Here is an 18927-nt window from a genome sequence, read left to right as displayed (position 1 = left end):
TGTGGCAAAAGCCACACTTTAACGATGTCTCCTGGCAAATTTTGCCTTTAAAATATCAGGTTCATGTTCATTTTTCAGACAGAAAAAAACTTTGTGAAACTTGAAATGCGACCCATGATGAATCATGGCAGTTCTGCGCAGCCCAGCCCAAACCAGATTGCTCGTTTCAGCTCCGGCGCTGAGTTGCTGCCATGGACTTTGGGCCGTGGCTGCCGACAACGGCCGTTGAGACCAGGAGTTGTTGTTCAGCCCAAAGATGCTGATCGACAACTAGCCCAGCCATTTGACCAACAAAGAAGCCCAGCCCAATCGATTGTAGTAAACTCTCCATACTGAATTGGAATTCAAGATGACGACTGGAGCGGAACCCGGAAGCGTGTGGGAGATCGGCTTCGGCGGGGATGGCGGCCGGGGAGCGGAACGGCGAGGGGAGGCGGGCGCACGCGGCGATGGTGGGCTCTCAACTCATCAACGCCGGGTACCACGTGGTCGCGAAGCTGGCGCTCAACGTCGGCGTCAACCGCGTCGTCTTCTGCGTCTTCCGCGACCTCCTCGCCCTCGCCGTCCTCGCGCCCCTCGCCGTCTTCCAACATCGCGGCTCGCACGTCAAGGCTCTGCCACCTGTTACCTGGAGGCTCCTGGTCTCCTTCTTCGTCCTCGGTCTCACGGGGTAAGTCCACTCACTCGGTTTGGCGCAACCGCGCAATGTTGAATCTGCAACCAGTGCTGCTGTCGTGGCTTGCAAATTTGCTCTTGACGGATCTATACATGTTTGGCCTGCAGCATCTTTGCCAACCAGCTGCTGTTTTTGCTTGGCCTCAGCTACACCAACCCCACCTACGCCGCCTCAATTCAGCCGTCCATTCCTGTCTTCACCTTCATCTTAGCCGTCATCATGGGGTCAGTCTCTCGCTCACTCATGTAACGCACTCGAGTCTACTTCTGCTATGAGTTCAAAAACATTGTCTGTTTGCTTCAAAAAAGAAATTGCGTGTTGCAGGACTGAATCTGTGAGCTTGGTCTCGACTGAGGGTCGCACCAAGATTGGTGGCACGGTAGTCTGTGTGCTCGGCGCTGTCCTCATGGTGCTATACAGGGGACCAGCGCTGTTTGGTAGCGGCGAGCTCGAGCTATCAAGTCACGGTGCTAGTATGTTGCAGTCACAGACTGAACCAACCGGGCCGGTTGGGCTGCAAAAGTGGCATATTGGAGTGCTGTATTTGATAGGGAACTGTCTCTGTATGGCTATTTATTTCGCTTTGCAGGTATTTCTGTACTTGTCATTTGCTGGCTGTCAATCCACTCGTTTGCTTATGCATTTTAATCGTTTTTTTCTCTCTATCGATACTATTGTTTGCTTGAAAAAGGAAAGATTGACACGGTTGGAAGCACAAGTTGAGTAAGCCTTTGTAAGCTATTTCGACAAGGCATAAGAAATGTTGGCAACGTTATCTATTGAACAACATTCTACTCCCTGTTTCGATTGAGTGAGTCCTCAGATTTTTTTGCAAATCTGAAATAAAAGCTAAGGATCTGTTAGATCCAAACTCCCCTACTCATACAGCCATTGTTCCTCGCATCTTCCCCCTGTCCTAGAAAGGACATGATGCGGGGCCAACTGGCCATCAGCCCATCACAACATTAAGAACTGGATTTTGTTTGAGTGTAAGAGAACAGCCAAAGATTCTTAGCCATGGGCTGAGCAAATTATAATCCACTGTAGTGACAAAGATTAGTCTATAAGGAGACAGTCTGTCCAACATCCTTCGATTAATATTACATTTATGTTGCAATCAGATGGAATTCAAGTTTAATATCTTGCTTTTCAGTGTACCGGAACTCATGCTATGATGTAAATGTGCTAGAATCCATTTTGCAGAATGTTTTATTATCTTTTATGATTATCCTTTTAATTGTTGTTGTAATACTGTTTCAGGCTCCCATTTTGGTGAAGTATCCTTCGAGTTTGTCACTCACAGCATACTCATACTTTTTTGGAGCTATTCTGATGGTCATTTCTGGAACTTTTGCAACAAATGACAAAAAGGACTGGTCTTTGACTCGATCAGAGCTTGCTGCTGTTGTATATGCTGTAAGATTTGCACCCAATTTACATGTACCTTATGAAGCTGTTATGAGCATTTTATAATTTTTATTGTCTGTATTCCTACATCATTACATGTCGTCATCAGTTAATATGAAGGTGTGCTTCTGATGCATTGCTTTGAATTGCATCCCATTGGGAGTTGCGACCATGAATCGGGTTCTGCAACTGGTTGCACCCATTAGTTGCACAATGAAGGAGGGCACTGGTTGCACTTCGCAGTAGTCTTTGTTGGATAAAATAAGGAAGTTAATATATATCATGTAGAGCAAATATTTTTCCTACTCAAACTCAATTTCATTCCGTTATTCCAGGGTGTTATCTCGTCGGCTCTTAATAATTGTTTATTAACATGGTCCAACAAACTTCTGGGCCCTGCTATGGTGGCTCTGAACATCCCTCTTCAACCCCAGTGCTCTCAGCCTTTCTGTCGATGCTTTTGCTGGGAAGCCCAATTTACCTTGGAAGGTATATAGATAAGTTTGCTATGTGTTCTACTTTTTAATTACCTAACGGCTTTATATCTTCTCTAGCAATTCTTGGAAGGTATATAGATAGGTCTGTTAGCTGTTCTACTTTTTAGTTACCTAACCTTTTGCTTTATTCTCTAGCGATTAATGCGTTCCATTTCTTATGATCAACTCTGAAGTATGTAATCTCTCGTGTCTATTTGCAGTATCATTGGTGGATTTCTGATCATCTCTGGTTTATATCTGGTCACCTGGGCCCGGCATAGAGAAAAGTTGAGCGGCATTGGACCATCTTATACAAAATGTGAATTGGAACCCCTTGATAGTGATTCTAAAGAAGTAAATAGTGTAAACCTGGCCTCTAAGTCCTTCATGCCACTTTCTAGTTCGTGGAATGTACCATCTTAAGATAAATAGCTGATGGTCTGGTCTGAGTTGGAGGTACCCAGAACCCAGTATCTTCGTCCTTTGGGTACCTTTCTTGTTGTAAAATTTCTCGATAGATATGTGTAGAAAATTCATATGCTTTTTTCTCCTCTAAAAAACGCAGAAAAGCTATGTCATTATTATATTATAGAAGAGGAAAAATTAGTGAAGAACCTTAAATACAACAACCAACAACCTCAGCTTAGGCCTTGTTTTGGTGCACTCGTATCCACCTCAATCCGTATATATTAGAGTAGGGTTAAAGATTAACTAATTTTCACCTCAATTTTAACACACGTAAATCAAGATGGATACGAGTACCATGAAATAAGCTCATATGGATGCATAAGCGCTTGTGATTGTTACAAAGAAAATCGACCATGACATTAAGAAAAACTACTACTCAAAGGGGTAGGGCAGTTAAAAGGAAAAGCCGTCAAGGCCCGACCAAGAGTCCAAGACTCGTAAATGCAGCTCATCTGCAGCAAGCTGCAACACCCCCGATAAGTTTGGCGCCAAACCTTCACAAACATAACGGTTCCCATGCTTCCATTCCATAGAGTCCATGCTCCGAGGATGATCAGGGAGTTTGCCCTTCAATACCAGTCAGCCTGTCGACCCTATCACTCACCTTACACCACCCATCATCAAGGCAAGCTTTAGAAAAAAAACACACATCATCAAAGGCACCCTTCATCAGCAAGGGGCGAAGTCTCCTGAAGCCCAAAACGTATGAAGAGGTTAAAAGTAACGAGCAAAGAGATGATCAGGGAGTTTGCCCAAGCTTGTGGCAAAGTCCCGCCCAACGCGGTTCCTCTCACATACTATCTCGGTAGATAAGAGAGAGAAAAGGATGATATCAGTGTGTCCTTGTCTGTTGTGATGGATTTGAGGGGTTTTTTTTTTTTTGCTAAAAATAAAGGAAGCACTCAAATCAAAAGTAGGGGTCTTGATGTGAGGCCTCCTGCTTGAGATGCTCTAAGCACGTAATAAGAGACTTTGAGGATGTTGAATGGATGATACTTTCACAGATCGTCCGACCTGACCACCTAGTATCAACTATCAACCTTTTTTTGGTGGTGGGGGCGCTAAGAACATCTCCAGCAGTCCTTTCCAAAACCCCAATGAGAAAAAAATGTTATTTTGGAGATCTTATACCTCCAGCAGTTTCCCAAACCCAACTCTAATGAGAATTTTTTTTTCTCAGTCTCTCAAATCATAGCCTGCCACCCCTCAAATAAAGAGGAGACCTCTCCTCCTCTAATCCACTATTTTTCTTATTGGGGATTGGATTTTCTCGTTCTACTGGAGAGAAGATATTCAAAATCCCAAAACACATTTTTGTATCTCCTCACTAACTAGTTTTTAGGTTGGAGTCTTCTATGTAGATGCTCTAATGGACCTGACTGTAGGTAAGGCATTAGACGAAGCGTGGACTCGAAAATTTTGAAAATAACAACCCGCTTCCATATAGACTAGCCCATTGGGGACCAACGATGAAGAGCAACCTAACACGAGCCTAGCCCACCAGAAGTGAAGTGGACGGCAAGGGCAAGGGACGGCGACCGCCCACCGGAGGCGGAGGGAGATCGAGATCGGCGGGGGATGGCGGCGAGGGGTGGCGGGCGCACTTGACGATGGTGGGCGTGCAGCTCGTCTACGCTGGGTACCACGTCATGGCCAAGCAGGCGCTCAACGTTGGGGTCAACCGCGTCGTCTTCTGCGTCTTCCGGGACCTCCTCGCTCTCTCCGTCCTCGCGCCGCTCTCCTTCTTCCAGCACCGCGTCTCGCCCGCGCAGGCGCGTCCGCCGCCTCTCACCTGGCGCCTCGTCGGCTCATTCTTCCTTATCGGGCTCACTGGGTAAGCCACCAGCTCACTCAAGCCGGCTACAACAAAGGGGATTCATCCGCAACGGAATTCCGTGCTCTGATGCTTCCTTTCTTTGGTTTGCAGCGTCTTTGGGAACCAGCTGCTGTTCTTGCTTGGCCTCAGCTACACCAACCCCACCTACGCGGCCGCCATTCAGCCGTCTATTCCTGCCTTCACCTTCATCCTGGCCCTCATCATGGGGTCAGTCTCTCAATCGCGATACTCCAAACTTCACACTCATACTTGCTTTTGAACTTAAAACACCCCGCGTGTTTCAGGACCGAAACGGTGAGCCTGGGCTCAAACGAAGGCAGAGCCAAGATAGGTGGCACAGTCGTTTGTGTGCTGGGAGCTGTTCTCATGGTGCTCTATAGAGGCCCAGCTGTGTTTGGTAGCAGCGAGCTTGAGCTTCTTGATGTTCATAGTCATGGTGTTATAGCTGACATGTCACAGCCTGAGTCTGACGGACCTGTAATATCTTTGTTCATGCCATTTGGGCTGGAAAAGTTTCACATTGGAGTACTTTGCTTGATAGGGAACTGTCTATGTATGGCTACTTATCTTGCTTTGCAGGTATTAGTGATTTTCAGGTTGCTGAGAAATATTGTTGTCTAACATTTGGGGTGCTTGATACTATAGGTTTTAAATTCCAATCAAACGTCGATCCAGTGTGAGTTCTGCATGTCTCTTTGGGTTCTACCAGTAATTCAAGATGAAGAATTATATGGATCCTGTCTACCGAGACTCTGAGAGCAATATAGTTTGATATATGTTTCAGCCTTAATAGCTTGCTGGTAGCCTTCCCTTCTGGAGTCCTGGCACCCTTGCTGCCTTGCAGCTGTAACAATGATGAAAGTTTACCTTATTTCTTGTAGGAGCACACCATACATGCTATGTAGCCAGCCTCTAATCAGAGATTCAGAGCATTCAATATTGAATATAGCCCAAGATTTAGATAACAGTTAGATGATTTGTGGCAGAGAAAAAATTAACTTGCTGTAGTGATTTGAATTAGTCTTTATAAAAGGAGATAATCTATCTGGCATCATTGGATTAACATTATCTTATGCCACATACTTGCATTTGAGTTTGCCTTTCACTTTCTTAGTATGTTTATGTTTCACAGAAAGCTCACTTAACTATTATTCTTATCATGTCTGTGTCTTGATGTATCAGGCTCCAATTTTGGTGAAGTATCCTTCAAGTCTGTCACTGACTGCATACTCATACTTCTTTGGGGTGGTTTTAATGGTCATTTCAGGAGTTTTTGCAACAAACGATAAACACGATTGGAGTTTGACTCAATCTGAGTTTGCTGCTGTTGTATATGCTGTAAGTTTTCAATTATTTACTGTTCTTATGTCTTCCTAGTGTGTCATTTTGCATGTAACATTCTTACATCAAATACATATACTGACGCAGTGGAGTAAGATCCCATGTATGTGACTATGAGGTTGAGATTCTGTATCTATGCTGTGTATGGAGGAGATTATGGCTGCACTTTGCACTAGTCTTGTAGACCATGAATTAAGTAGTTGATGCAATGATGCATGCCTTTTGCTACTCAAACTCCACATTCCCCCCTTTATTCCAGGGAGTCATGGCATCTGCTCTTAATTATGTCCTACTGACATGGTCCAACAAAATATTGGACCCTGCTATGGTGGCACTTTATAACCCTCTTCAGCCAGTGGTCTCTGCTCTATTGTCTATGATATTTCTGGGAAGCCCAATTTACCTTGGAAGGTAAGATGAATATATCATTTGTTCTGCGTTTCAATTCAATCACCTAGCCTTTCTTTTCATTTTTGTGTGAAGAGTACTGTTCCAGAGTGTCAGATAAACAGATGCAGTACATAAATTTGTTGCATATTGATGTTCCACTCATATCCTAACATCGGTAAACCTACTATTTTGTAACATGTTTCTCATCTCTTTTTATCCAAATTCTGATGTATAATCGGCATTATTGGTTTGCAGTATTATTGGAGGACTTCTAATCATCTCTGGTTTATACCTTGTGACCTGGGTGTTGTGATCGAAAAGATTATCTAGGGTTAGGTCTAGCGGGTTCTCTATACTGTGAATGCGATATCGAGAGTAGAGGAACAGAGAGGAATAGAAGAAGATCGTGTCGAACCTGACACCGCAGAGGGAGATGGTCCAGAAGCCGCCATCTCGTTCGTCGGTGAAGTCTGCGCACAGGCAGCGACGTTCGGGGAAGAGGTCAATGAAGTCGTCGACGTCGGTGGAGCGGGGCGGCGCGGTTGGTGGCTTCCTGTCACTGGCTGCGCCCCTCTCTGATCGGGATTAGGGTTTAGGTTTCGGTGGGGAGCTCGGCTCAGGCGAACCTCGTACTCAGAGCCGCCGGCCCCCACCTCTATATATTGCGCAGTTTGACAGGGGCCCTACAGCCATAGTGGGATGGGCGCCCCCGATCAGGGCGCGGATCAAAGGCCCAACTAGGCTGTTGGGCCCAGTTTGGGATTAGAGATCAATCTAACAATCTCCGTCTTGATCTCCTACCATCTTTCAATTTCATATCATTTACTTTTGTTCATTCCATTACAGATTAGCGCATAGTGCACGTTTCATCGTCACGGTCAATTGCCGATAGATTTAACAACTATAACACCCCACTTTGTTCTGAAATAGATACTTAACTTTGGGCCTTCTTTTGTTCAGAAATTATAGGCTTTCCCTTAAACCTATGCCGGCTACATGTTCTCTGAACACGTTGGGTGATAAGCTTTTTGTAAGCGGATCCGCGAGCATCTTTTAAGTACTTATATGCTCAAGACTTATGACATGATTCCAGACTTTATCTTTCACAACATAATACTTTATGTCAATGTGTTTGACAGCACCACTTGACTTATTGTTGTGAGCATACTATATTGCCGGATTATTATCACAGTATAATTTAAGTGGTCTATAGATGTCGTCAACCACCTTCAAACCGAGTATGAACTTCTTTAACCAGTTCACCTGCCCCGTTGCTTCATAACACGCTACAAACTCAGCATACATTGTGGACGATGTAGTGACGGTTTGCTTTGAGTTTTTTCATGAAATAGCTCCTTCTGCGAGAGTGAATACATATCCAGACGTGAATTTTCTATCATCTCCCGCATAATCAGAATCTGAATATCCCACTATATGGAGTGAATCTGATTTTCTATACGTCATCATGAGGCTTTTCGTTCCTTGCAAATAACGCAAGACTTTCTTTACTAATTTCCAGTGTTATGTTTCAGGATTGCTCTAGAATCTACCAAGTAACCCGGTAACAAATACCAAGTCAGGGCGCGTACATACTTGAGCATATTGCAAGCTTCCGACAGCTGAAGCATATGGAACCATTTTCATTTGATCGATCTCATACTGATTCCTGGGTGTAAGGAAAATGGACCCTAGACCCATTTACTTTGGATATTGGTGTTTGATGATCAACACAACCAAATTGGACTAATAAATTTGCAAGTGATTGTTTTGTAGTTCAATAGGATGCAAGACGTGACTTGGACAAAGGCGACGTGATGATCCAATGATCAACACCTCAAGCAAGACCTTAGAAGCACAAGAGAAGACCCAAGATATGAAGCAAAGTCTAAGCACGAAGATAGGAACCAAGCCGTACGCAAGATCGTGAAGAAACGAGCTCACAGAGGTGACCGGACGTTGGACCGGACGCTGGAGAAAAGTGACCGGACGCTCCGATCAAGAGGCTTAGCAACAGGCGTGACCGGACGCTGGTGGCAGATCGACCGGACGCAGGACAGCAGAGTCTGGTCGAGTACAGAGAGGTTCCAGAGCGGTGAAAATGCGTCCGGACGCGTCTAGTGGCAAGTGACCGGACGCTGGCAGCGTCCGATCTGTTGTTCGCGGCTCCAACGGTCGGGACGACCGGACGCGTCCGATCAGGACGACTCCAGCGTCCGGTCAGTAGCAGAAAAGCGGAATTTCATCCCCAACGGCTATTTTCTCAGTGGGGCTTATAAATAGACCCCTCAACCGGCCATTTGAGGGGTGTAGAGCTGAGGAAACATGCCAAGGATGTTGATATACCATTTTAGTGATCTTCACTTGCATAGTGCTTAGTGTTTCATTAGGTGATTAGCATAGGTGGTGCTTTGCGAAGTGCTTAGGTTGATTAGACCACTGCTTATGCGCTTGCTCTAGGTTTAGGCCTAGTGTTTAGTGAGGTTTGCATACCTCTTATCACTCGGTGCTTGCGCGCACCATTGTTGTACATCGAAGGGGCTTGTAGTCTTGCGAGATCACACCAACCGCGTTTGTGGTGTGGCAGCCATCGTGTACCGGAGGGAACCAGGCCCACGGCGTTTTGGCCGGAAGCTTGATAGTGAAGACAGCGGGGAGCATCTGGAAGAGGCTTGCCGGAAGGCACGTCGGAGACCCACTTGCGCGTGGGGAAGGCCCGAGGCTATCCACGGAGTTACCCGACCGGAAGCTTGGCTCTTGCGAGGGATTCCTTGCGAGGGGCTCCAACGAGGACTAGGGGGAAGCTTGGGCGCTTCTCGATACCTCGGTAAAAATACCAGAGTCATCGACAGGAGTTTGCATATCTCTACCTTGCTCTTTAAGCTTCCGTATTTATATTGTTTACATTACTCCTTTTACGGTAGAGATAGCAATACACTAGCAAAACAGTAGTTGCACATTTAGACAGTTTATCTTTTGCATATGTTTTGCTAGGGTTAAAAAAAAGGAGGCCATAGTTTAGAGTTAGTTTTTTAAGTTGCCTAATTCACCCCCTCTTATGCATCATGGTCATCTTTCACTGGGGCATTGAAAATCCTCATATTTGTCGCCCTTAACTATAGGAGCAGGTGAGGGACTACATTTGTGCATATTGAATTTCTTTAAGATCTTTTCTATGTATGCCTTTTGTGACAGTCCTAATGCCCCTTTACTTCTATCTCGGTGAATCTCGATTCCTAGAATGAATGAAGCTTCACCAAGATCTTTCATATCAAATTTTGAGGACAAAAACTTCTGTCTCTAGTAGTAGACTGACATCACTACCAGCAAGTAAGATATCATCCACATTCAGGACAAGGAAGATAAACTTCCCATTCTTAAACTTTGCATAGACACAATTGTCCTCTACATTCTTTTTAAACCTAAAATTTCTTATTATTGATCAAACTTCAAGTACCACTGTCTTGAAGCTTGTTTTAATCCATAAATGGATTTCTTTAGGCGGCATCCCATTTGTTCTTTTCTTTCCATGACAAAACCTTTCGGTTGTGCCATGTAAACATTTTCCTCCAAGTCCCCGTTGAGAAATGTCGTCTTTACATCCATCTGATGTAATTCTAAATCGTAATGTGCCACTAATGCCATTATAATTCTGAAGGAATCCTTACATGAGACTGGAGAAAAGGTTTCATTGTAATCAATCCCTTCTCTTTGCGTAAAGCCTTTTGCCACAAGTCGCACTTTATATCTCTCTATATTCCCTTGAGAGTCAAGTTTTATTTTGTAGACCCATTTATAGCCTACTGTTTTGGCTCATTTAGCAATTATTTTTAAGTCCCAAACTTTATTGGCATTTATAGATTTCATTTCATCTTCCATGGCCTCAAGCCACTTTGATGAATGATGACTTCTCATGGCTTCTTCAAATGAGGTGGGATCATCCTCTATTTGAAATTCCTTAATGTTGTATACTTCATAGTCAGCAAGAATAAGTGATTTTCTAACTCTTTAAGACCTAGGGGCCTCCACATTTGACACATCTTCTATTTGAGGCCGTTGTTGCTCCCCCTCATGTGTGGCAATATGTTCTATAGGATCCTAAAGAACAGGTTCCTCATCGTCATTCATTGTTGCCACAGGCGGAATAACAACAGGTGCTGGCACCACAGTATCTTGCACTGTTGGTGCAGCGACAGTAGGTAGTGAGAAAAATGGCTCATGAATCATCGGAGTGGGAACACACACCCACTTCTCTTCAAGATCAATTTCTCAAGCTACCATGCCCCCTCATCATTTCAGCCTCTAGGAAGACAGCGTGTCTCGTTTACACAAACTTTGTATGTCTGTCTGGACAGTAGAAACGAAAATCTTTTAACTTTTCTGGGTAGCCAATGAAATGGCAACTTACTGTTTTGGGATCTAGCTTCCCAATGTTTGGGTTAAATACTTTAGCCTCAGCAGGACTCCCCCCACATATAAGTGGTTTAGTGAGGGTACTCTTCCTGTCCACAACTCATACGATGTTTTAGGCATCGACTTACTTGGTACTCTATTGAGAATATGAATGGCGGTTTTTAACGCCTCTATTCACAGGCTCAACGGTAAGGTGGAGTAACTTATCATACTGCGCACCATATCCATCAGGGACGATTGCGTCTTTCAGCTACTCCATTTTGCTGAGGTTCGCCCGCTGTAGAATACTAGGCTACTATGCCATTCTCCTGTAAGAACCTTACAAAAGGTCTAGGAACTTGGCCATATGGGGTATGCCGACCGTAGTACTCCCCCCACGGCCGGACCTGACTATCTTAATCTTTAAATTGTGTTGGTTTTCAACTTCTGTCTTAAATATCTTAAATTTATCCAATGCTTCTGTTCTTTCTTTGATTGGATAAATGTAGCCATAATGGGAGTAATCATCTATGAATGTTATGAACAAATCATAACCATCCACACTATTATAGGAAACGGACCACAGATGTCTGTGTGAATAATCTGTAAAATTCATGCGCATCATTTGGCATCTTTCTTAATTTTCTTTATGTACTTTTCTTTTATGCATTCTTTGCATTGTTCTAAATCTGATAACTCTAATAGAGGAAGAATATCATTCTTAACTAGTCTTTCTATTCCCGCCCTCGAAATATGGCCTAAACGACAGTTGCATAATTTCAACGACGCATCGTGAGCTCTCTTTCGTTTTCTATTTACATCCGTATACGAGAATACATTCTCATTGTCGCACGCAACGTTCCCATCATCGCATATAACATTCACATCATCACGTAGTGATAACAAATAAAGCTTATTTTATAAGATAGCAAGACCAACATATGCATTATTAAATGTTATCTTACATTTGTTATTTCCAAAACTGCAATCGTATCCATCATTGTCCAAGCATGAAACACTAATCAAGTTTCTCTATAAAGAGGGAATATAAAGTATATCTCTAAGTAAAAGTGTGAAGCCATCAGCAAGCTCCAGAGAAAGATCGCCAACAGCTTCAATATCTGCTCGGACTCCATTTGCAACTTTAACGTGTCTTTCTCTTCTTTGCGTAATCCTCATCGAACGGAATCCCTGTAAGGAATTAGCAACATGAACAGTTGCACCTGATTCAATCTACCAAGTAGATTTTGAATATTATACATACAAGGATTCATTTATGAACGTAATAATGTTCTCACCTTTCTTTGCCACGATCATCTTTAAGTAATCGAGACAATATTTCTTATAATGTCCCTTCTTCTTGTAATAGAGACACTGATCTTTCTCTACTATGAACTTGTTCTGCTGAGGCTGATACATCATGTGACCCTTTTCCTTTAACTTTGAGGAGGAGTTAGCATTATTATTCTTTTTCTTGTTGTCTTTCACATAATTGATAGTGCCACCATTGACAGCTTTCATTATCTCCTTCTCTTGCATACACATAGCCATGAGCCTCTCTAAGTCCCACTTCTCGGGCTGTATATTGTAGTTGACAACAAAAGTATCAAATTCCTTTGGCAAGGAAGCAAAAATTAGATGGATAAGGAACTCTTCCTTGAGAGCCAGATCTATTGGTTTTAGCTTGGATGCCAAATTGCTCATTCTTAGTATGTGCTCTCTTCTGCCACCATTTTCAGAGTACCTCTCTATCACCAGCTGCTTTATCAGCTGGGTAACATATGTTTTTGAAGAGCCAGTGAATTGACTCTTTATTCTATCGAGGTACTCGGTGACCTTGTCACACTCTAGGATTGAGCCTACAATTGCAGACTCAATCGTGTTCTTTATCACAGCTGAAGGGTCGAGATGGCGACTAGAGGGGGGTAAATAGTTGTTTCTAAAACTTAATCACGCCGGCTAATTAAAACAAGTGCGGAATTAAAACTATCGGTCTAGCCAAGACTACACCCCTCTATCTATGTTCTCTAGCACCTTGCAAAGATCCTAATTAAGCAACAAAGGTGCCGGGCTAACTAGAGCTCACCTAACCAATTCTAGGAGCAAGGTCACACAAACCTATGCCACTAGTATTTCAAGCAATGAGGGAGCTCCTACACATGCTAGTAAGCAAAAGCACAAATCCAACTAAGCTCACTAGCAATGCTCAATAACAAGGTAACCGATGCCAAATTAGAGAGCACAAATAATTAGCTACACAAACTAAGCAAAGTGACTAGCAAGGTTACATAAACTAAATTAGCCACGTAAGGGAGCTACTTCTATGCTACACAAGCAAGAAGGTAACTAGTGAGCTACACAAGCTAACTAATTACAAGAGCAACTACACAAGCACAATGTATATAAAAGTAATCACAAGCTTGTGTAAGGGAATTGCAAACCAACAGAAAGAAGGTTGACACGGTGATTTTCTCCCGAGGTTCACGTGCTTGCTAACACGCTATGTCCCAATTGTGTCGACCGCTCACTTGGTGGTTCGACGGCTAATTAGCATCATCCGCCAAGCCCGCACGTCGAGCACCGCAAGAACCTACCCCAAAAGTGAGGGTAGCTCAATGATATGCTTAACTAGAGTTGCTCTTCGTGGTTCCCGCGGGGCGAGCATAATGTCCCTCACAAAGCTCTTCTCCGGAGCACCGCACAAGCTTCTTGCGGGCTTCGACTGAGACCACCACCAAGCCATCTAGGAGGTGGCAACCTCCAAGAGTAAACAAGCACCACCGACTTGCAACTCGATCACCTAGTGCCACTCGATGCAATCTCACAATGCAAACGCACTAGAATCACACTCACTCGCAATTGATTCGCATTCTTGCAAGCACAAGTGAGTTAGAGGGCACCCAAGCACTCCTACACAAGCCACATAGGCATGAGGGTGCTAAGCAACCAGCCTAAGGCCGGCCACACACTCCTTGTATAGCCCCAAGGGCTAAAATAGCCGTTACCTCTTCACTGGGCAAAGCGCGTACTGATCGGACGCTGAAATCCAGTGTCCGGTCACTTACAGAGAGGTTACAACGATGTTTTCAGCGATCGGACTCGTCCGGTCATCACTGACCGGACTCTCCCAGCATCCGGTCGCTTTTGGACACGCTAAAAACACTGACCGAACATTGTTACTGGACTCGTAGGTGCTGACCGGACGCTGGACCCCAGCGTCCGGTCGTTTTTCACGCCAGCGTCCGGTCACAGACCTTTCAGTGCTAAAATAGCTATAACTCTTAGCTTCGAACTCCAATTTCGATGATCTTAGACATTTTGGAAAGCTTACTCAGAGGGCTACACATCTCACATGCATACTTGATCCAAATCACAATGGATCAAAACAATATTCCAATCTAAGGACCATCCTATAGTTCAGAGTACACTAAAAAATCTTTTTCTCTTCTCTAAGTTGATTCACCACAACTCTAGCTTCTTCCTTTGTAAATGTGCCAACACCACCAAGTATGCACCACCATGTGTATGTGTGTTAGCTTCACAACATTTTCCAAAGGATTAGCCACTCAACTTGCCACGCACTTGATCCTAGTGATGATGCAAAGTTAGATCACTCGAATGGCACTAGATGACCGATATGCAAACAAGTTTGCCCCTCTTGATAGTACAGTCATCTATCCTAAATCCAGTCATCAACTTCTCTACACACCAATGACCGGTGAAATAAAATGCCCTAGGTTATACCTTTGTCTTGCACATTTCATTCCATCTCCTCCAATGTTGATGCAACACATGCACCAACATGATCAATAATGATATGATCCACTTCATATCATCATGTGATCATATTGATTCATCGATCTTGACTTTACTTGCTTTTCATCATTGCCTTCGTCCGTCGGCGCCAAGTCGTGCTCAAGCTTCACCACCATGCGGTCTATCGCTCCAAAGCCTCCGACTTGCCCTTCACGCTTGTAACCGGTCCATCAACCCAAGTCTTGTCTTGATCTTCTCCACCTTGATCACATGACTCAATGTCATGTCTCATGTGCAATAAGCTCTTTCATCATCACATGTGTGAGCTTTGCAACATCTCCAAACCATTTTCACCTTCACGGCATATGTTGCTCACACACATGTACTTGTGGACTAATCACATGTGTATCTCACATAAACACAATTAGTCCACCTAGGGTTGTCACTCAATTACCAAAACCACATAAGGACCTTTCAATCTTCCCTTTTTTGGTAATTGATGACAACTCTACAAAGATATGAAAATTAAGCTCTTTTAGATTTATGTTGCTTGCCCAAGCAATTTTACCATGTGTAAATGATTTTGGACAAGTACAACAAACCCAAAATGGTAGTATTAGCTCTCCCTACATATGTGCTAGAGTGTTTGTTTTGAAGCTCGCACATATGCATAAATTGAAATTATGGGAGAGTAATTACTACTAAATGATGCTAAGATGTATAGAGTAAACCTTTGAAGCGTGATATCAATTGGAGTTGCACCTTTAAGTTCATCCTTAGCACCATGGTTAGCTAGATATTACTTAGAAATAAAATCACTAGATACCTCGTGCGATCAACATTACTTGAAAAACATACCAAGTGTCTAGCTATCATCCTATGCATGCTAGTTTTCATTTCATCAATCAAATTCTACAACTAGCATACTTCACATAAGCATGCATATTAAATTTAATAAATTATGCAATGCAAGGAAGCACATGAATATGCACATATCAAATGCAATCAATCAAAGTTCATGAGCTTGCTCCCCCTATTTGTGTGCTTCTCTTATCCAAGAATTTTGATCCATCTCTTTTCTTCAATGTTGCTCTCTCTTTGTCTATGTCCATATCCAACCTCTACTTCTTTGTTTTAATTTCTCCCAAAGTTTTCATATCTACAATCTTAATCTTAAAGTTTTCATATCTTTGTACAATCTCTCTCCCTTTGTCATCAATTTCCATAAAAAGGTGTTCTTTTCATTGATGCAAAGGTATGTATTTGGGGTAGATGGTTCAGGCTTGAATCTTGCATTTTTTATGGACATTACTTGATTGTTGGAATGACACCACTTGAAGATACCACTTTTAACTTGTACCACTTGTATCTTGTGTAGGGCTTCTTGAGATACCACACATAGGATCTTTGATCTTGATATCAATTTGTGTGACACCTCCCTCTATGTGATAGCATGTGTCATCCATTTGATACATTTGAGCTCTTGTGGGTGAGGGATGCATTCTTTATTTGATGATCACATAGAGTTGAGGATCACTTGTGGAACCATCGTCTTGCATGATTGATGCCATGTGTAGATGTGATACCACTTGAAAGAATCTTCTAGTATGGAACCACTTGTTGGATCTATCAATAAAAATCATTTTTTGAACATTTGCTATCTTCATGAGTACCACTTATGGGATATCACTTGTGAGTTGATCTAGACATCACTTATAGATTCTTGATGAAATACTTGAGTCTAGATACCATTTGTAACAAACAAACTAGATATCCATTTACATTGTTGTCTTGTGTTTGTACTCTTATCACTCTCATGAGCTTCTATGGTTGACTTGAACTAAATTGATTTGCTTAAGCTTCCAAGTCCGGTTTGAACCAATGGCAAGCTTCTTCATATCTTTTGCAAGGGTTATCTTGTCAATGTTGTACTTGTCACTTGTTAGCAATCCAAATTAAGTCAAGTAATTGGTTTTACTAGCTCATGAACAAATTAATATACTAACCAATAGATCAATTTATCATTCAAGCAATAGTGGTAGGCTATGAATTTAAACATTTTATTTGTTATGCATGATCGTATGAAGCATGTACTATATGCACTAACCACATACTAGTAAGGGATGAAGGCCCTGTTCGGCTTACCCCATATTTGACTTGTTCGGCTTCTTTTTTCAGCCGAAACAGTATTTTTTTCTCACAACAATTCAGCCGGAACAATGTTTTTTAGCCAGTTTTAGCCAAGTTTTAGATCAGCGAACGGGGCTAAAATGATCATGCACATTACAATGATATCTTTGCTATGTTGGAGTACAGGATAGTCACATAGATTCCAATTTATTACTCCAATAGCAATGTGAAGTCCAATTATAAGCTTGGTGAAGACCAATAGACACCATTTTGAATTTTACTCTTCACCCATATGAAATGAATACCACTTATGATCAGGTGCACTTTCTTGTTGTGGTTGGCTTGCTTCTTCTTTTCATCTTTACTTGTGTGAGAGCATCAATTTGAGAATACTACTTGAAATATCATGACTAGCTCTCTTTTGGGTGTTGCTTGCTTTTCTTGATCAACCCTTTTGATTACTTCAACTAAGCATCTCAAATGTTTCTCGGATCATCACTTCCATGTTAGTCTTTCAAGTACCATATTTGGTTCACCTACACATAGGCGGCAAGCCCCTACACTAGGGAGAAGTGACATCTCTCCAAAAATCATTCTTGACACTCACTTGAAATAACTTTATTGATTGATCCAAGTGATGGACTTAACTTGATAAGTAATCTTGATTCCTTCTTTAAGTCATTTTCTTTCTACTTGTTTAAGTCCTTTTATTTCTACCAAATGATCTCCAATCATCACTTGAACTTAAACTTCATCTTCAACTTGAGTTTGATCTTGATTTTCATCTTGAGTACCAAAAGTGTGCAAAGTACACTCCATAATCAAATAGCCTTGTACTCATATCTTGTCATGCTTTTAGATAATCTCAAAACCAACTTACATACCTCAATTACTCTTAAACATGTTTTCAATTTGAGGACGTTTTAATCAAAGTGACTCTAGATCAATCCAACATTTGTTACTTTTCTGGCAGATTCTGTACCTTTCAAAGAAATAAGCATATCTCCCAAAGTACAAATCTAAATACCACGAAATTTGGTGGATATGTGCTTCACTTAGTTATCTAGCAGCCGTAAAAATTTGAGCTTCATTTGACTTCTAGATTGCTACCAGATTTCAATTATTCCACCACTGCTACATGCTGAAAACTGCTGCACTATAGCTGACAAGTTTCACTCCAAAACTAAGGCATCTCTTATCCAATTCTCATGAAATTTCTAAAGTATCTCATAACATAAGTCTAGAGCATGTATACTAATTTTCATGCCAATCCAATAAGTTTTAATCACTCAAACATGGCTAAGATCACAGCTAGCTCAGATTTTCAATATAGGACAGATTTCAATCACTTGAGCTATACTTCATCAAGTATGAATTAAACTTGAAACCAACTTGTTTGAATACTTTCACACGATATAAATCCATTCAATCCACTTACTAAATGTTATCTCATGAATTTATCCAACACAAATTAATCCAAACTTGATTACTAAGCAATTATCCATTCAATCAACTTATAGCAAGCAACACTGCATATTTATCCAATTCAATCAACTCATATGCATCCAAATGAAATGATCAACAAGAGATATACCTTGGTTAGCTCATGATCATCTAATTAGCAAGTTTCAACTCAAATATTTTTGCAAGCCATCAAATATTCTAATAAATCACCCCAACTTGAATATGACACTTGTATGTTGATAGCACATGAACTTCACTTAATTTTCACTTGGCATTGGGTTTGGATGTGCACTAGGCTTCATATCTTGACTCAACATATGATGATCAATATAAAATTAATTGAATCAAGTCTCCAATGCCAATAGTACCTACAATCAATCATCCACTTTTTGATGGTACCCAAACAATTTTGGGTCCTCAAGTTAGGAGCAACATACTTAGGCATAGCCTTAGTATGAGTAGCGGAATATTTTGCAATAGCAACCATAGAGGTACCATTACCATCCTTCCTAAGCATAGAATCATCATCAATTGAAATAATCTTAGGAGTGTTACCTAGGGGGCATGAATGTGCCATGTGTCCCCTTTCCCGG

General features: G+C 42.1%; 1 protein-coding gene and 1 pseudogene across 6 annotated transcripts; both read left to right on the top strand.

Moving 5' to 3' along the window:
- Positions 1-375: 375 nt before the first annotated feature.
- LOC136474639 (WAT1-related protein At3g45870-like) lies at positions 376-3032 on the top strand (annotated as a pseudogene).
- Positions 3033-4501: 1469 nt separating this feature from the next.
- On the top strand, positions 4502-16220 carry LOC136474637 (WAT1-related protein At3g45870-like). 6 transcript variants are annotated; one of them, XR_010762976.1, is made up of 7 exons: positions 4502-4861; positions 4955-5071; positions 5149-5443; positions 6047-6202; positions 6465-6616; positions 8128-8267; positions 8369-9544. XR_010762976.1 is itself a non-coding variant. In XM_066472201.1 (6 exons), the coding sequence occupies exons 1-6, from the start codon at positions 4638-4640 to the stop codon at positions 16126-16128; spliced, it is 954 nt and encodes a 317-aa protein (XP_066328298.1). In that variant the 5' UTR covers positions 4502-4637; the 3' UTR covers positions 16129-16220. The 6 variants fall into 6 exon arrangements, 4 of the variants coding, with proteins under 4 accessions (XP_066328298.1, XP_066328297.1, XP_066328295.1 ...); XR_010762975.1 differs by having other exon boundaries at positions 8355-9544; XM_066472201.1 differs by lacking the exons at positions 8128-8267; positions 8369-9544 and adding an exon at positions 16119-16220.
- Positions 16221-18927: the final 2707 nt, after the last annotated feature.

This window comes from Miscanthus floridulus, chromosome 8, assembly GCF_019320115.1.
Source record: "Miscanthus floridulus cultivar M001 chromosome 8, ASM1932011v1, whole genome shotgun sequence".
Classification (NCBI taxonomy): Eukaryota; Viridiplantae; Streptophyta; class Magnoliopsida; order Poales; family Poaceae; genus Miscanthus; species Miscanthus floridulus.
The sequence above is the reverse complement of the archived record's forward strand: the minus strand, read 5'-3'. Positions and strand labels throughout refer to the sequence as shown.